This window comes from Grampus griseus (assembly GCF_964374135.1).
Source record: "Grampus griseus genome assembly, chromosome: 1".
NCBI lineage: Eukaryota > Metazoa > Chordata > Mammalia > Artiodactyla > Delphinidae > Grampus > Grampus griseus.
In genome coordinates, this window is record NC_139017.1 from 111,939,912 (window position 1) to 111,955,797 (window position 15,886).

Consider the following 15,886-nt stretch of genomic DNA (forward strand, 5'->3'; position numbering starts at 1 on the left):
AAAGAATAGGCACCTTTTGTTCACTAGAAAGTTTGTGAGAAGTGCCCAGTGCCCTCTTTGGCCCCTGTTCAAGAACAAACAGAGGGGTGACAAACAATCTTTTCTAGATTTCACCACATTTGTGCAAGGCATGGCATAACTGGCTTCAAAGAGTTTTTTCCCCCATAAAACACGTTCTTTTGGCCATAAGAAATTAAAATGTAAGAATAAGGACTAACTTGTCAAAGCAGAACACCGTATACAGTGGAAAATAAGTGAAAATGGGTAGAACTTACAATGACAAAGTGTAAGAAAAAACATTTGATAACATATGTGCAACCATGAGCTTCACACAATATTTTCTCCAAACTCTAAAATTATTTTAATGACAATTATATTTCCGTTGGACACAAATGTATTTATTTCACCCTAGCAATAGAACAAAATATAATTTCTTTAGCCATTTTTGAATAGGTCATTGTACAGTTGAGGAAACATATGAAATAAGGCCTGTGGCTTGATTGCTAGTGGTTAAACATGTTTTCAATCTTTGCCTTAATGTAAAAGGTTTGCAGTTAACTGCAAACTGATGCAGAATAGCTCTCCTGCTTTTCCAAGTCTTGTCAGGAACAGTAAGGTACAGTAAATTTGTCCCACAGGATTTTAAAGCCTACGTCTTGTATATAATACAATGCAGGCCTACAAAAATGGTGCAGCCATATTTACAAATTTAGTTCACAAACTGCTGCAGTAAAATGGCTGGAAAGTTTTGTTTCGCTTGTTTCACAATTTCTCTAAACAGCAGCAGAAACTTAAAATACCTGGTTGGCATCTCTTTTCTTTGTAACAAATAATTCATTTTAGTATACTCTGTGTATATACAAAGTTTTTGTATGTTATATAAAAATTCACAGAACTGCAAGGTTCAGTCATCTTTTTTACACTGGAGAACCACAGGTCAACAGAGCCATCTCTTCAAGCAGAGTTTGAGGGAGCTGTATCAGGCCATGGAGCCTGTCTTTATTTACTAACACTTGCATGGGGCCGCTGGAATTCCTTAGCTGCACTATTAAAGACTTGTCACCAGCTGCATTTGTCCTTCTCTGACATCTCCTTCTGGAATACACCCTTCTTTGTTAATGGGGATTATGTAACCATCACTATTGCCCCTGCTGATCTGGTAGCACATCTGAAGCTGATGGCCAGCTCCAAGGTTTGGCATGCTCTTATAGTAAATGTCCTCGTTCTCACTCCTCCTGGATGGAGACAGGTCTTCTTCCATGTCGGGGCTGCTCTCCTGATACGGAGAGTCTCTAAGGTTGGGCATGCTTGTGTAAAGAGAGTCTCTGTTGGGGGACTGCAGGTGGTCCTCGGCCTCAGCTGTCAGCTGGGAGACGTAGCTGTCAGTCCCCTCGGGCTTCGCTTTCTTCTGGGGTTGGTACAGAAGGGAGTGAGTCCGCTGAGGAATGAGCGGTGCCTCGAGTTCTTTGTGATGGAGCTCCAGCCCTGGGTTGTCACTGTGCATTAAAGACGAAGCATCTGCCACGATAGCATCATCTTCGCTGCTGCCCCCTCCAATCACAGGTTTGACTGGTAGTGTGAGCTCGAGGTTGTGAGCCTTGCTGCTGCCCCGCAGGTTGTTGTGCACTAATTCTGAAATGATCATTTTCTCAAAAGCGGAATCATTCAGACTTAGTCCACAGTCCACGACTTGCACGCTGTCATTATAGTCCCCCTTGCGTAGTGAGTAGCTGTTGTTAAAGTTACCATTTAGCGGTAGAGTATCCATGGCACTTGTATCCCTGGCATTGTTCAGTGAATGTCCTGAAACAGAAAAGGGAGGGGTTCGGTTACTGCCTCTGTTCCTTCCTCAAGAATCTTTACTTCTTTTGTACAAAACTTTTTAATGTCGTTCAGGACAAAGTTGTATTTGAAAGCTAACACTTGGAAAGTGCCAGGCTTTCCTGCATTCCCAACTGTAAACAGTTGCAACCCCTTAGATAACAGGAACAAGTGTGAAAGAATAATACTGTTTTCCAGGGAGGGAAGATGGTATACAGAATGTTGCTTTATCAATTTCGGGGAGACAGTAGTTATGAATTGATTTTTGGTCAAATCTCTGACACTCTTATAAAGACTTCACTCCATGCCCTTGCATAGTTAATGCAAAGCAATTCATTAGTGACATTTACGTTTTAAAGTACGAGACTATGGTTTATAAAAATAAAATTAACAGAATTTGTCCTAAACAACACTAAATTAAAAAGGAATAAGTCACATACAAAAACTGAAGGCAAATGTACAACATAAACCCACGTAACTGGCAAGCAACTCTTTAAACAACATTCTAACATTTCCTTTTTCTGGAGATGAAGTGAAAAAAAGAATGAAAAAATGGACAGACACAAAGAATTCATGTTAAACAAAGACAGCCGCCTCTCATACTGACTGGACCAGGGGCCCACAAGCACCATCCAACAACACGATAGACAGCAGGTGGAATGACTCACTTTGGACAACTCACATCATGTCTGTCTGCTCAGGCTATCTGGCCTAAGAGTAGCTGATATATAAAAGAAAGTAAAATGATTTATTGTAACATGATGAAGAATTTCTAAGCTTCTCAGCAACTTAGAGCAAGGGTTCAACAAATTAGATTACCAGCAATAGCAGCCTTTTACTTTTTCATTGAATATTTCTTATTATTTTGAACTTTTATTTGGTACTAATACTCTCTCTAATAGCAATGGCCCCAGGCTCCTATTGGTCAAAGTTTGCCTGCAGCCCTGCAGTCTGCATCAGTCACAGTGACAGCACCGAATGAACCAGCAGAGTCTACTACTGTACGAGACTGGCCCACAGACACCATGGGCATGGAGATTAAACGCAGAAATGTTAGGAGATTTCTTAAGTATGTGTCACAGAAATTAAACCAAGAATAAATATCAACTGTGGAATGGGAAAAGGGTGTCAGCCTTGGCTAATATATTTTTATTTCTAAAGGAATGAAAGATTGGATACGTCTGCTGAAGATATGAAAAGAGGTTCAGGAGGAAAAAAAATATGGTAACATGCTCTCTTTGAATCAGAGTTGTATTTTTCTACAGACACATAAACATGTAAACTAAGACATCACAGTGCTTCTCAGGCAGATGAAAAAAAAAGTTTTAGAGAAAATTAAATGGTCTGTACCATGGAAAGTTAGGTTATTCATTCTCAAAATCCTAGAGAAAAAAATCACTTGTCTACAGATAAGTCTGGAAAAAAAAAGAATGAAATGATGTTATTGAAATGAAACTGACCACTGTGAGGCTGCTGCATTGTATGCAAGGCTTGGAGGAGTTTAGGAAAAAAATGAATTCTTCGAAAAAATAGGAAATTTCCCTTTTTAGTGCTCACTCCACTCTTAAAGCTGCAGATTATCCTAGAAAACTCAATGTCATGACCAATAAATACCTAATACATGCTCAATTAATTATCATTAGCAGAAAATGAGAAAATAGGTGGGTCATATTTATTATTGACTCATGTTATTTAGAAAAGTCTGATCCAACTTCTGCTTTTGAAAAGCTGACAATTCGATTTGTGTCATGCTCCAAGGCATGTTTGACAAAATGAAGTTATGATAGTTCTTTGCATGGCTTCCTTTAGCCTCACTGACACAAATCTCCAGCTTTATAAATTTATATATGTGTCACAAACTTTAGAAGATCTACTACTAGGAAACATTTGCTGTTTTAAATTATAAGTGACACGGGGATCAGTTGCTAGCGTTTGTTTCCTCTGTCGAGGTTTGATCTTGTCATTTTTCTTTTTATTGTTGTTTAATAAATATAAAAATATATACTGGGTAATCCAAAAGGTGTTTTCTATGATATACTGCAGATTTAAGCACATCTTTGGCTGGTTTTGAAGAGGCAACTTTTTCTGCCCAAGTTCAGGTAATTCACTGGAAGACTTTCCACAGCCTGTAGCAAGATTACTGTGGGAATGCAGAAATGATAAGTCAATTATTAAGCATTCTGGTTGACAGTACCTCAGGCTTTAAAGAGCAAATTATTTCAGCATTGCATGTACTTAAGTATGGACAGCATTTGCTACAGACCTCTATTACTGACAAAAGGCAGTACATATAGATGTACTGTTTGAATTTGGAAACATTTGAGTTGCAAATTGTGAACCACTTGCCCGCTGAGTCTACTTCATGACTGCTAGTTATGTTTTAATTGTGCCGGTTAAAAATCATGCTGAAAAAATTTACATTTGATAGGCAAAGTTAAGTTTTACTCCCATACTTGTCTCTCTGTAGGTTGCTAGAGGAAAGCATAAGGAAAGTAAGAAAAACAAGAGAATGAAAAGAGAAGCTGCAGTTACGTTAAAAAAGAATGTCAAGAAAAAAAAAACGGAAACGAAGTTCTGTGTTTAATTTAGTGGCAAATATCAATCACAAATAAAGATTATATGCTAACTGTAATTATGCAATAAAACTTTCACCAAACTCTTGAAAATTCTGTTAATATTAAATATATATATATATTTTTTAAATAAATAAGCTATTAGAAAATACAGTAAAATACAGGATGGGTTAGTGACTATCTCTCCCCCTCCCCCAATAAAAAACTATAGGTATAAACTGACTAATATTAACTTTATTCTTAGTTTTTTAAGAAGAAAGAAAAACTACCATAAAGCTGCACTATACTATAGTTTGGTTACATTGATAATGCTGGATGTAGTTTTCTATACCTAGGCATCCAAATTATTAGCTAAGTCATGCCAGAAGCAAACTCCGTCAGCAAGCTTTAGAGTCAACTGAATAGTATATTACATAGATAGGATACCTCTAAATGATATAAATCTTGAAGATGGGCTCTCAGACCATGTGATGTCAGTCCTGTAATAATATATTAAGATTTATGCCACCTGTGTCAAAAACATGGATAATTATTGGTAAATACTATCATGACTGAATTTTTACTATAATATAGTGCAGTTTTAGAAGCCTGGCATGGGCAATACCATAATGCTTTTTAACTGAGAAATTAAGGATGTAATAGTAAGTATATGGCAACTTGAGTGTTCTAGAAAGAGGGCAAAGATCAGAGTTCTGTTTAGCAGCAAAGAAAGGTAGTTGTATTCGTAAGTATAAGCACACCTGGTGAGTTAAACACAGGAGCTGAAGGGGCATTACATACAACTGTTTCAGCGAGCAATGTGTTATAAGGGTTGTTAGTGCCGTGGGGTCGAAGAAGAGGGTTTGTTAGTAGGTAATTGCCAGTCATTCCTAAAGCAAAGAAACAGAAAAAAATACATCAGTTCTCTTATTTTAGTGTTGCAGTAAAGTACTTTTCGTATTCATCAAGGGTAGTGGATAAGTTGGCAATGGAAAATCTGCTGAAATTATCTGACTGTATTTGAACTACTAATTTGAAGGAGAAAGGGAAGAGGGAAGTTAAATTTCAGCAATTCACAGGTGCTTTCTAAGTCCCCCAAGTAAACACCTGCTGAGGATGACATTTACTAATTTATACAAAATCACTGTTAAACAAAAATGGCAATTAAATGCACAGAGATCAACATTATGTTTCAAGATGTTACTGCTTAATATTAAAAACCTAACCACTGAGGCCCAGAAGAGGGAATCTCAAACTTTCAGAATTTACAGGTGTGGGATTATCCCTCATGAAAACATCGGTGTTAATACGAACTCTGATACAAGCAGGAGGAAAAACAACTTTCACAAACAGGTAAAAAGTATGACACACTGCACCAAGCTTCTCTTAGTAAATGCAAGAGCACACATGCTGAGGGGAAAAAGAGACTGCGTATAATGAATTATTAGACCATTCACAAATTCTATCCAACAAGAATTCTCCTCTGTAATCTTATTTGCCAGGTTTCAAAAATGAATCATTGAATAATTCATTTCCTTTTTGATAGTCATCTTAACAGAATTAGGTAAAACATCAGAGCAATGGAATAAACACACATTTCACTCATTCTAACTGACAAATTACAAACCTTTCAATACTTATCAAACATGCGTTTTGCATAACTAATGTAATTTGGCTAAAAATATTTTAAAATTCAAGTTGGTTTTGATGCCATACATGTGCTTTTTTTCATTTTAAACCAGAATCTCATCAGAACAATGTCAACAATGAAAAATGTCTTTCATACTACATTGTGATAAAATATAACATATTATATTACAAATCAGTACATCAAAACTGAAATTACCTGGATAAATTACCTTTCCAAGAATATATACAATAATATATGATTTTTTTCAAAATAAATTGAAATTTACTAAACTTGTACTCAGGAATATGTGTCTGTACATGTACTTGTGCCCTTATCTGGCTACATTATTTTATTTGCCATATTGTTTTAAGTTGGAATTATATTGATTATGTGATAAGTTTAAGGCTATAATTGTAGACACATTAAATAATAACAATTCAAATATAAAAATTACTTTGTAAATTATCATGTAGTTTAATTATGTGTTTATGAAGAGTTAGTATAAATGTTTTGACATTTACTTTTTACTTTTTGAAAGAAACGTAAAAACAAGAATTTTACAAGTAAGAATTTTCACTGCAAAACTGGTACTGTTTAATGTGAAGAGTAGTTATTCTAATTATATTAATGTTTTAAGAAAAAAACTTTCATAAATGTACGTTTAGAAAGAATAAATCTGTATTCACTAGGAAACCATTTTAATCTGTGGCAAAGCACGTTCTCAGAAATTACTTTTTCCAGCCTCTGTTAACGTGGTATTTGAAATCATACTTTTTGCATTACATTATTGAATAAAAAGAATTTATATGTACTTTAATAAAAGATGACTCAACAGGTTTAAGAGCTTGTGATATAAACCCATTTGAGAGGAAAAATCAGCATTTTCTCTAGAATTATTGCAAATTGGCAAAAGGCACAAAATTTAAATTGTAAACTCAAATTTTCCTAGTAACTGACCTTGATTAAGTGTTGAAGTGCTATTGATGTCACCTGAGATAAAAGACGATTCAGATTGTTTTCTCACAGTGTCATTCCACATCCTTCTTATACGACTCTATTAACATAAAATAGCAAGACATATGTTATGTTAGTTTTCCCAAGCTTACCTTACATTAGACACACAAAGATATACCCTGAATAATCTGTGCAGAATTATCTTTTGACCTTTTTTAAAAAAATGTGCATTGATTCTGTTCTAGAACGAAGGAAGTCTATACTCCTCTGTTGCTTCTCTACTAAGGAGTATTTAATTTTCCAATCTTAAAAAGAGTGTTCACTTATTGTCTTTTTTTAAAGTGGAGATGGCTAGTTAGTCAACAAATGTTTACTGAATGCCTACTGAGTCCTGTGCTATGTGAGCTTAGGATATCTAATGATTATGACATACTCTTTAAAAAAGTATACCTCTCAAAAAAGGATGTTTACACCTAAAGAAACACCTTGAAGAAATACTTAGGAAGAAATTAAAACCAAAATACTAAGAAGGCAAGTATTTGCTACCTAGATCATTATAATGAGGAGACAATTAGTACATCTGAACAGAACATGTCTCAGAAGGCTTTCCATAAAGAAGATTAATTAAAGATGCTGTCAAACTCTTTGTTACCTGTGTGCCAGAGGAATACCGAGCACTGGTTCTGGTGGTGGACGCCTTCACTGAGCTGTGAGGGCTCTCAGTTGGGAGGCTGCCGCAGCAATACGAGTGTCTGAAGCACTTGCCATATTCTTTTCGTACCTGCATTGAATAACCACAAGACCAAGGGATTAATATAAACATGCTTGCTCCTCTCTCTCTAATTAAATGAGCAGACGAGACAAGAAGTCCCACTAACACTTTTCCGTGGAGATTACAAAGTCAAGTTCAATTGAAACTGGTGAAATGGTAATCAGAAGAACACCTCTGTCCACTAGACTGGCTAGTAGGATCTTTAAAGGGTGATATCATATGTAGAAATGCTTTATATACCCTGTTTTCATTATGCAAATGTTATTTATTAATACAATGGTAATATCTTAAAAGCCTTATTCTAGCTATAGCCTTAGCAAACCCAATTTTCTATTTCATGCTAAGAAAATAAGATAAAAATTTAGTATTTTCCCTGCTTAATTACATTTAACCACCTGTAATTCAGTCATTTAAGGGTTATATGCTTCGTGTCCTCTTAGGTAGGTCAGTACATAAACGTCTTTTACTAGATTGCATGGTGTTGCAGGTGACCTCTTTATAGTGAAAGACTACTTTGGCACAAGAATAAAGGGAAAAAAGTCCTTTGATACATATGTCATTAATTAGGATGGAATGTTTTCTTCATTTTCTGATATGTCTAGCTCTAACATTTAGTGTACAGAGTCTAAGATGCCTATTCACTTCATTAGCACACAAGGGAACTATTTAAGCAATTTCCATTCACATTAATGAGTTACCCAGGTAATTTCCCTTTTCCCCTGAAGTTTGGACATATGAATAGATAGAAAAGTTGTCAGGCCTAAAAGAAAGTTGAAACGTTAAAAAGTGAGGTCCAAACAACTGCTAAATAATAGTGCCCCACTTAGGTGGTCAAGAATTGGGAGGAGGGGGGAGAGTTCTGGATTCTGTGCAGCTTTGCTGGCATATAAACAGGTTTCATTGAGGCTAAGAGCCAGACTTTGAAATTTCAAGACAGAAGAAGGAGAGGCTGCATAAGAAATTATTTTTTCTAGTAGGTTACAAAAAACACTCAAAGGCTTCCCCCTCCCCGCTCCCCCACAACACCATTTCTATGCTCAGTATCTGCCTGTAAAGGCCAAAACTTTGACACTTATTCCTTGGGAAATTAGAGAATTAAAGTCACTAATGACCTTTTAAATCTAAGTGTACTTGAATTTTCATCCTCTTAGCTTTATTTAATTATATCTATTAGAACAAATAACAATGGGGGTGAACTTTCAAAGCATTTTCTCTGCCTAAATATGCTCACTCAAGCAGTTAGAACCATGATTTTAACTAAATCATCTTATATTCTTAACAATTCATCCTGGCAGCATCCAATAGAACATATCCAAGACTAAGGAGAACTTGTTCAAAAGAAATGTAACACAATGACTTTAAAATGTAATTGCTAATTAAAAAGCATAGCAAAATCTCTGTAAAATTAATATACAAACTCTATGAGGAAATAATGATGACCTCATCCTTTTTCTGCTAAGTTTATGCTTTGTCAAAAACATTTGACAGAAGGTATGAATATGTGATTATGTGCATGTATATAAAATGCTCATCTATGCAGAAAATATATAAAAACCAAAGTAATTACAAGGTTATACCTGTATAATGTTTAGAAAGTTAAGGTTCATATTAAATAATACATGATACCTCACAAAAAATTTCTGTACACTTAATGTCTATTAACTGCTCTGAAATCCTATATAACCAAGACAATGGCAATCAAAATGGTATTTTATCCAAATAATACCCTCCGGTGTTGGTTTTGCCTAATGCCTATATTGCTGTGAATGTACATTATTATCTGTCAGCATTGCACATTCCACTGTCATTATCTCACAATTATAGCTTATCAGAACTGATGGAAGTAACAACACTATCATCTTGTCAGGACTGAAAACATAATAGTTTTCACTTTCACAACTCTATTTCTCTGTTCAGTTTAGTGACCAACTAGTAATAACAGAATAAAAAGACTACATTAGATATGCAGACAGGGAAAGGATGATACCTGGTGATAGGCATAGACATTTTAAACTTAAATGGTAGCTAAGCTATTCTCTTAGATTTAACATCTTCTTGTAATAGATTAAACTTTTTCACCTTCAACTTTAATTTTTGAGTCAGTTTTGCTGACTCCACTTAACATTAAATCAGGACAAAATAATAAGATGTGAGATATGAAATTGCTGGGTTTTAAGATCTTTCAAAATTACTCAGAAGACAACACTGATATTCATTTTTCTGTATATCTTGTGCTTTTAAAATTTAGACCATTTATCCTTATACTCAATTTTGTTTTGAACCACTGCATTCCTTTTATTGAGCAAAGAACAAGATTATTTAACTTTTTATTTTTCTTGTATACCCTTTGCACAAAGCATTTTGGTAGACTCCAAAGAAGAAACCTTAACATAAGTATCTAGTTTATAATATTCCCAAACTGACATTAAAGAGATGATTGGTATTGACACATTTTACATGTGAAGCCTGAGCTTCCTGACTTTCATTACAATTAATTTATGATTAAAATATAATGCTATTAATAATATTCCAGTTGTAACTTAAAATCTTCCCTATTATATATATTATTTTCAAATCAAAGAACAAGTTAAGCAGAGCCTCTAAGTGTTTTCACTTACTTTCTTTTGGAGAGCACAGTGAAAGATGAAAATGAACACTCCCTGGAAAGCATTAAAGATGGTGAAGAGATAAGCCATCACAATAGTCTCCTCATTAATAAAAAGCAACCCAAATGACCAGGTTAGGCCAAGAAGACACAGAAGAGCGAAAGCGCCAAGCACCCAAGACCTGAAAAAATAAAGTGAATTTCATCAACAGGTTCAATGAGAGAACAACACACATCACACTTAACTATTAACATATCAGTAGTAGCAGTTGACTTTATGTTCACATTCAAATTCAACAGCATTTTGGCTTTAACCTTTCATTGATTAAAGAAAGAACAATAGCATTTAGTACTGCAGTCTCCAGTGAAAACAGCAACAGCAGGTATGACCTTTTCTTACTCAGAATAAACAAGGTATGAAAACTATATTAAAATACAAGGTGTAAAACATCCCCCATGACTTTATTGTCTTTTATGTGCATTTTGGTAAAAGAAATTAAGGAGTCCTTAATTAGTTTACTCCTATACTTTTATTCCTGTGGTGCACTCAAGACACTGAATAATGTGACACATACAGAAAGGTTAAATGGCAGATAATCACTTAACACCTAAACCTCAGATTCTAAGAAACTGATCTTAGGTGAACCTAAGGTTTTATAACTGAAGCATGAAGAAGCCTAGCTGAAATGAGACAAAAACATGAGAACAACTTCAAAATAAAATAATTTGGGAGAGATTTCATCATGAATAGCTTAAGGAGAAAGGAACTGTAGAAAATAGGACGGAATGAGAGGATTTAAAGTCAGTGCATTCCATGTCTAACTAATGATCTTACTTGATAAATGGCTTATTATCTTCATAGCTAGAAAGCATTATAAGCAGAAAAGAGAAACAAAATTATTAGACAGAATTAAAATAGAAAGTAATAAGAAAGCATTTATATATTTTATAAAATTAGTCAAAATTAAGAAAGTCAAAATGCAGAGGCAAACAATTAAAAAATAAAGGCACATTATAGTTTAAAATATTCTAGCAAATAAGATATTCCAAAATAATTATAAAAATTAAGGGCAATTCATGATATTGACGGATTTGTAAAAAATATAAATCATGCCATAAATTTGTTAATGTAGGGTTCTACCTTACCCAGGTAAGTCCGTATTATAGTAGCCATCACAAACACGGTAATTACTGGTGTAGATGAGAAGACAGAAAGAGGAAAAGGAAGAAAAGAGAGAGATGCTAAAGATTAGCTCTCTCTCTTACCATGCAACATGCAATGAAGCTGGCACTAACCTATCTAAAACTTTATCTAATTAAAAAAAAATTACCCTTACTATAGATCTGCCATTTTTAACATTAAAAATATTTTCCACATCCCATTATAACCAACTTGAATACCTCCTCAAATTTTAAATTAACTCATATTTTAAAAAATTACTCTGAAAATGCTTTTATAAGATGACAATGAATCAACAGCTATCAATTTTTTGTTAATTAGATAACATTTTTCCATTGATAGGATATTGCAGTTTTTTTCAACATTGAAATAAAGTAAACATTTATTTAATTATCATGAAAACAACAGACAATCTCCAAGTTAACAATAGTAATGGAGTAAATTCTCTTAGGAAAACAGGATTAGAAGTAGAAACTGCTCAGAATCCTTAATAAATCAAAAAGTCATTTAACAAAACAAACAATATAATCATATCAGTCATGCAAACAGGAACATCATTTTGAATTGCATTTTAAATTCAAATGAAATTGCTACAGTGATATGGAATTTCCACAAAGCCACTGAAACAATTTCTTGGCTTTAGATCAAGACAGAAATTATTACCTAATTTTTGACCAATGTCTGTGACATGGTAACAGTGAGACTCAACCTTGATCAGTAAAACTTCACTCTGAATAATTTCTACAGGTGAAAGATGGTATTCATGTATTCCCTGTGGAGAATACCTTTCACTTAGTTTGTCAAGCAGTAAAATTAAAATACGAAATACTTACTTAATGTTTTCCAACCTGCTAGAATCTGGTTTCAATGTGTTTGAGTGCTTCACCATTTTGCACAATGTGATCACCAGGAAGATAATATTTAGCTGTTACAACAAATAAAGAATTAGATCACTATGACAAAAAGTAAAAATTATACATTTTTGCAAATATATTTAATGGATTAATGCAGTTAAATATGAATAACACGAGTATATGGTAGACACTGATTCAATTCTAGTTTACTTATGCAATGATCAAGTTGAGTCTAAATAAAAAATACTCTGGCTACATATGATCGATTTTTTAATAGATCATTTGACATGAAACTGAAACCTCATTAAATCAGTATCATGTGGTGATGATTAAATAAATTAGACAGCCTAAATTAGTTTCTTTAGCTAGAAGTACTCCAGGGCCTAAAAACCATCTAATGAAAACACTGAAGTGAATTCCTTAGAAGGGGCATTTACATCATGTAGCTTATAATGGAAAGATCCCTGAATTTGGGACCCTAAGAATTAGTTGAGAGTCTAGTTCTTGATTTTGACTGATTAAATGAGGAAAATTAACATTTGCATTTGCATACTCTTTATAAGGTAATGGTGAAGATCAAATGAGATAAAATATATGAAAAATGTTAGCTGGTTATATAAAGTAAGATAAACTTTAAAATATATAAATGTATTTGCTATTTAAGTGTTAAAGACCACCATTTCTTTCTTCCTGATGTCTCTGTACTGTATGGAAGTAGACAAATTCCAAAGGCTGTTTTGAGTCCCTCTAAACACTCAGTTGTACAAAGAATGTAGATGCAACAAATGCCAACTGGGGAAGATAGAACCTGACATGGAAGCACAGTCTGGCAGGTCAACTTGAGAGAACTCAGAAGATAAGAGTTGTGTTTTGACTGAGGAAAGTTAAAGGTTTGTAATTTGCATTTGCTTCTACGGAAGCCTGGCAGAATGCTGGATGGAGTGAAGGCAGCTTCCATTTTTATGCTCTAAAAATAAAACTATGCTAAATCGCTCCTGGATTCTTTTTGACATTTTATTTACTTCAGATTATTACTTTAAAAAAGACAAAATGAAGTTATTTTGTGAGGATTAAGTGATTTAGTGAAGGCACAAAGGGTATACTCAGAAAAGGACCTGTTTATATGTAGAGACGAAAGCAATTCCTTGGTAGTAAATAATCCACATAACTTTGTTACAGTAACGCGATTATTTTTACTGAGTCACAATACCATCTGATAAAATGATAACATTATTTTCCTCATTCATCACCACTTCTGATTTTATAATTAGGAAAAATGATGTAAGGCAATAAAGAAAATTTCCAAGTCCTTCCTAACGAGTTTAAGGAACAGAGCAAAGGCTTTAAGCCCTGTATCAGTCATTTTGTCTACTGTGCCTTGTTATTTCTCTTAGATGTAGAATTTCCTCTTAAGGACTAAAATAGGCATAATTTGCAAGTGCTGGCAGACAGCATTCCATTAATTACTTGAGGACAAAAGAAGCTCTTTGCTTAAAAAAGTACTTAAAAATTAATTTCTTAAAATACTTGTCTAGAGAAAAAGTAAATTGGTAAAAAAAAATGTCTAGCTTTATATTCTGAAGATTATAAAGTCCAGTTGGTCATACATAAATAAAGGCTTACATTTTCAGGATTATTACAATATGATTCATTTCATTCAACAAATATTTATTGACCTTACTGCTCCACACAAGAATGTGCTTATTGTATAGGGATAAGACACAAATTTTTGCCTTTGAGAAATTAGGGAGATCTTTCTGATAGTACAATGAATGCTTAATTTGATTTTAAAGAAGCATGGTACAGTTTATCTCTAATTTTTTTAAAGTAGTGCTTTTACTTTTTATTTTATATAACAGTAAGTCTTAACTAGGACAATTTAAGAATGGTTAAAAATAAGTACTCCAAATAATCATAAAAACAAACCAACCAACCAAAACCCATATAAGGAAACAAAGTAGTTACAACACTTATGTAAGAATGGCTGCCCTAACAGATTCAGAATCAAAATCTTTTAAACCTCCTAACCCTTCTTTTTGAATGTCCTGATAAAACATTATTTCTTTTATTACAAACTTCCAGACCTAGGGTTGCCCTCTACCCCAACACCTTTTGTTAAATAATTTTCTGAAGCACAAAAGGGCCACAATTTGGAGCTCATTATTTTCTAAGCATATTACTTATCCCCTCAGGAATAAAATAATAGTAGTGGTAGGAGTACATTCAAGAAAAGAAAAAAAGTTATTACCCACCACAATGTCTAAACCACAAGGAAAATAAAGAATGTGAATGTGAAAAAAATGTGGATGTATCAAGTATTATGCTATAAAAAGAAAATGAGTACAAAATGTGAACTTGTGGGGGTTACATCCATCCAAACAGATTTTTCAATGAAGAAAAACCAGCCCCCACAAAAAAAAAATCAGTTATTTAAGAACTAGCTTATTTTCCAATAAAATTGAAATGAAAATGAAGTGTACCTATGTCAAAATAGAATTAAAGCTTAAATATGATACAAAGACATTTGTTTCTTGTTAAGACAGAACTAACCAACTTGAAAATGCCACAGAAAACATATTTCATTTAATCCTTGAAAAACAGACTGTTAGATGCATCTCTCCTCACCCTACTGAAGTTTTTAATGTTATATATGTGTTCAGTGTTTCTTCCTAGCTACAAAGATAATACAGTCACAAGATATAAAGCTCAGAAAATTACAGGAAAAAAAATACCCCACCCACAACATATAATCCTATCTCCAGAGGTAGTAGGTAGCACTTGGATAACCATTTTACAAATCTATGATGTTAATTATCTTGCCAAAGACTACTTAGCTACTGTAATGTCAATGCTGAGATTCAATATACTGTCTTCTGGCTCCATGGCCCAGTCTTGTCAACAAAATTAACCAGTTTATTCTGGTTGAGAAAATTAGCAGTCTTCTAACAAACAAAAGATATACTAGTTTTGTATTTTTTTAAAAAAGGTTCCACTTCTATAAAGAGTAATCTAATTTACCACTCAGTCAGAGATGACCAATGAGTTGAAGATAGAATATTAAATTAATTAATACATAGAACACACTATCAAAGAAATCCTAAATGACATACAAAGGTGTGCTCTTCAAATGATTTCCACTTGATGGGCTTGCCATAACAACCAATTCTCCATTTCCTTTGTGAAACACTACCATCCCATAATCAGCAAATAGCTAAAACGTCCACACACTTCTATTCCCACTAGCCAAATTGTACTTTGAACAGTTATTTGTGTTTTCTTAATCCTGTCTGTGCTAGTTATATTCATACACAGCTAAATATCACACAAACCCATAAAACCCGAGTGGGGAAAGAAAGCTATTGTTTCTAGCATATTTAAAATCAAATGTTTCAAGAAGATGTTTTAAAAGTGAGTCTCTTTAAAAACAACTTAAAATCCTAGAAAAATAATCATAAAACCACAGAAGGACTCTTGCAGTCAGACTGTTTCACAAGTGTCTGTGAATTCTCCAATTTACA

At 33.8% G+C, this 15,886-nt stretch overlaps 1 protein-coding gene across 3 annotated transcripts in view; it reads right to left on the bottom strand.

Moving 5' to 3' along the window:
- Window positions 1–382: 382 nt before the first annotated feature.
- Window positions 383–15,886, bottom strand: part of ADGRL2 (adhesion G protein-coupled receptor L2) — a 180,411-nt gene continuing 164,907 nt past the window's right edge. For 2 of the 3 annotated variants that reach the window (XM_082670292.1, XM_082670294.1), the window contains 5 exons: window positions 12,348–12,439; window positions 10,348–10,516; window positions 7,610–7,738; window positions 6,961–7,057; window positions 383–1,803 (listed from right to left, as the gene is read on the bottom strand). In XM_082670292.1, the coding sequence (XP_082526418.1) occupies window positions 1,049–1,803; window positions 6,961–7,057; window positions 7,610–7,738; window positions 10,348–10,516; window positions 12,348–12,439 (1,242 nt within the window). In that variant the 3' untranslated portion in view covers window positions 383–1,048. Of the gene's footprint in view, window positions 1,804–4,820; window positions 4,903–6,960; window positions 7,058–7,609; window positions 7,739–10,347; window positions 10,517–12,347; window positions 12,440–15,886 lie in introns of all 3 variants that reach the window. The other variant, XM_082670293.1, reaches the window with a different exon arrangement.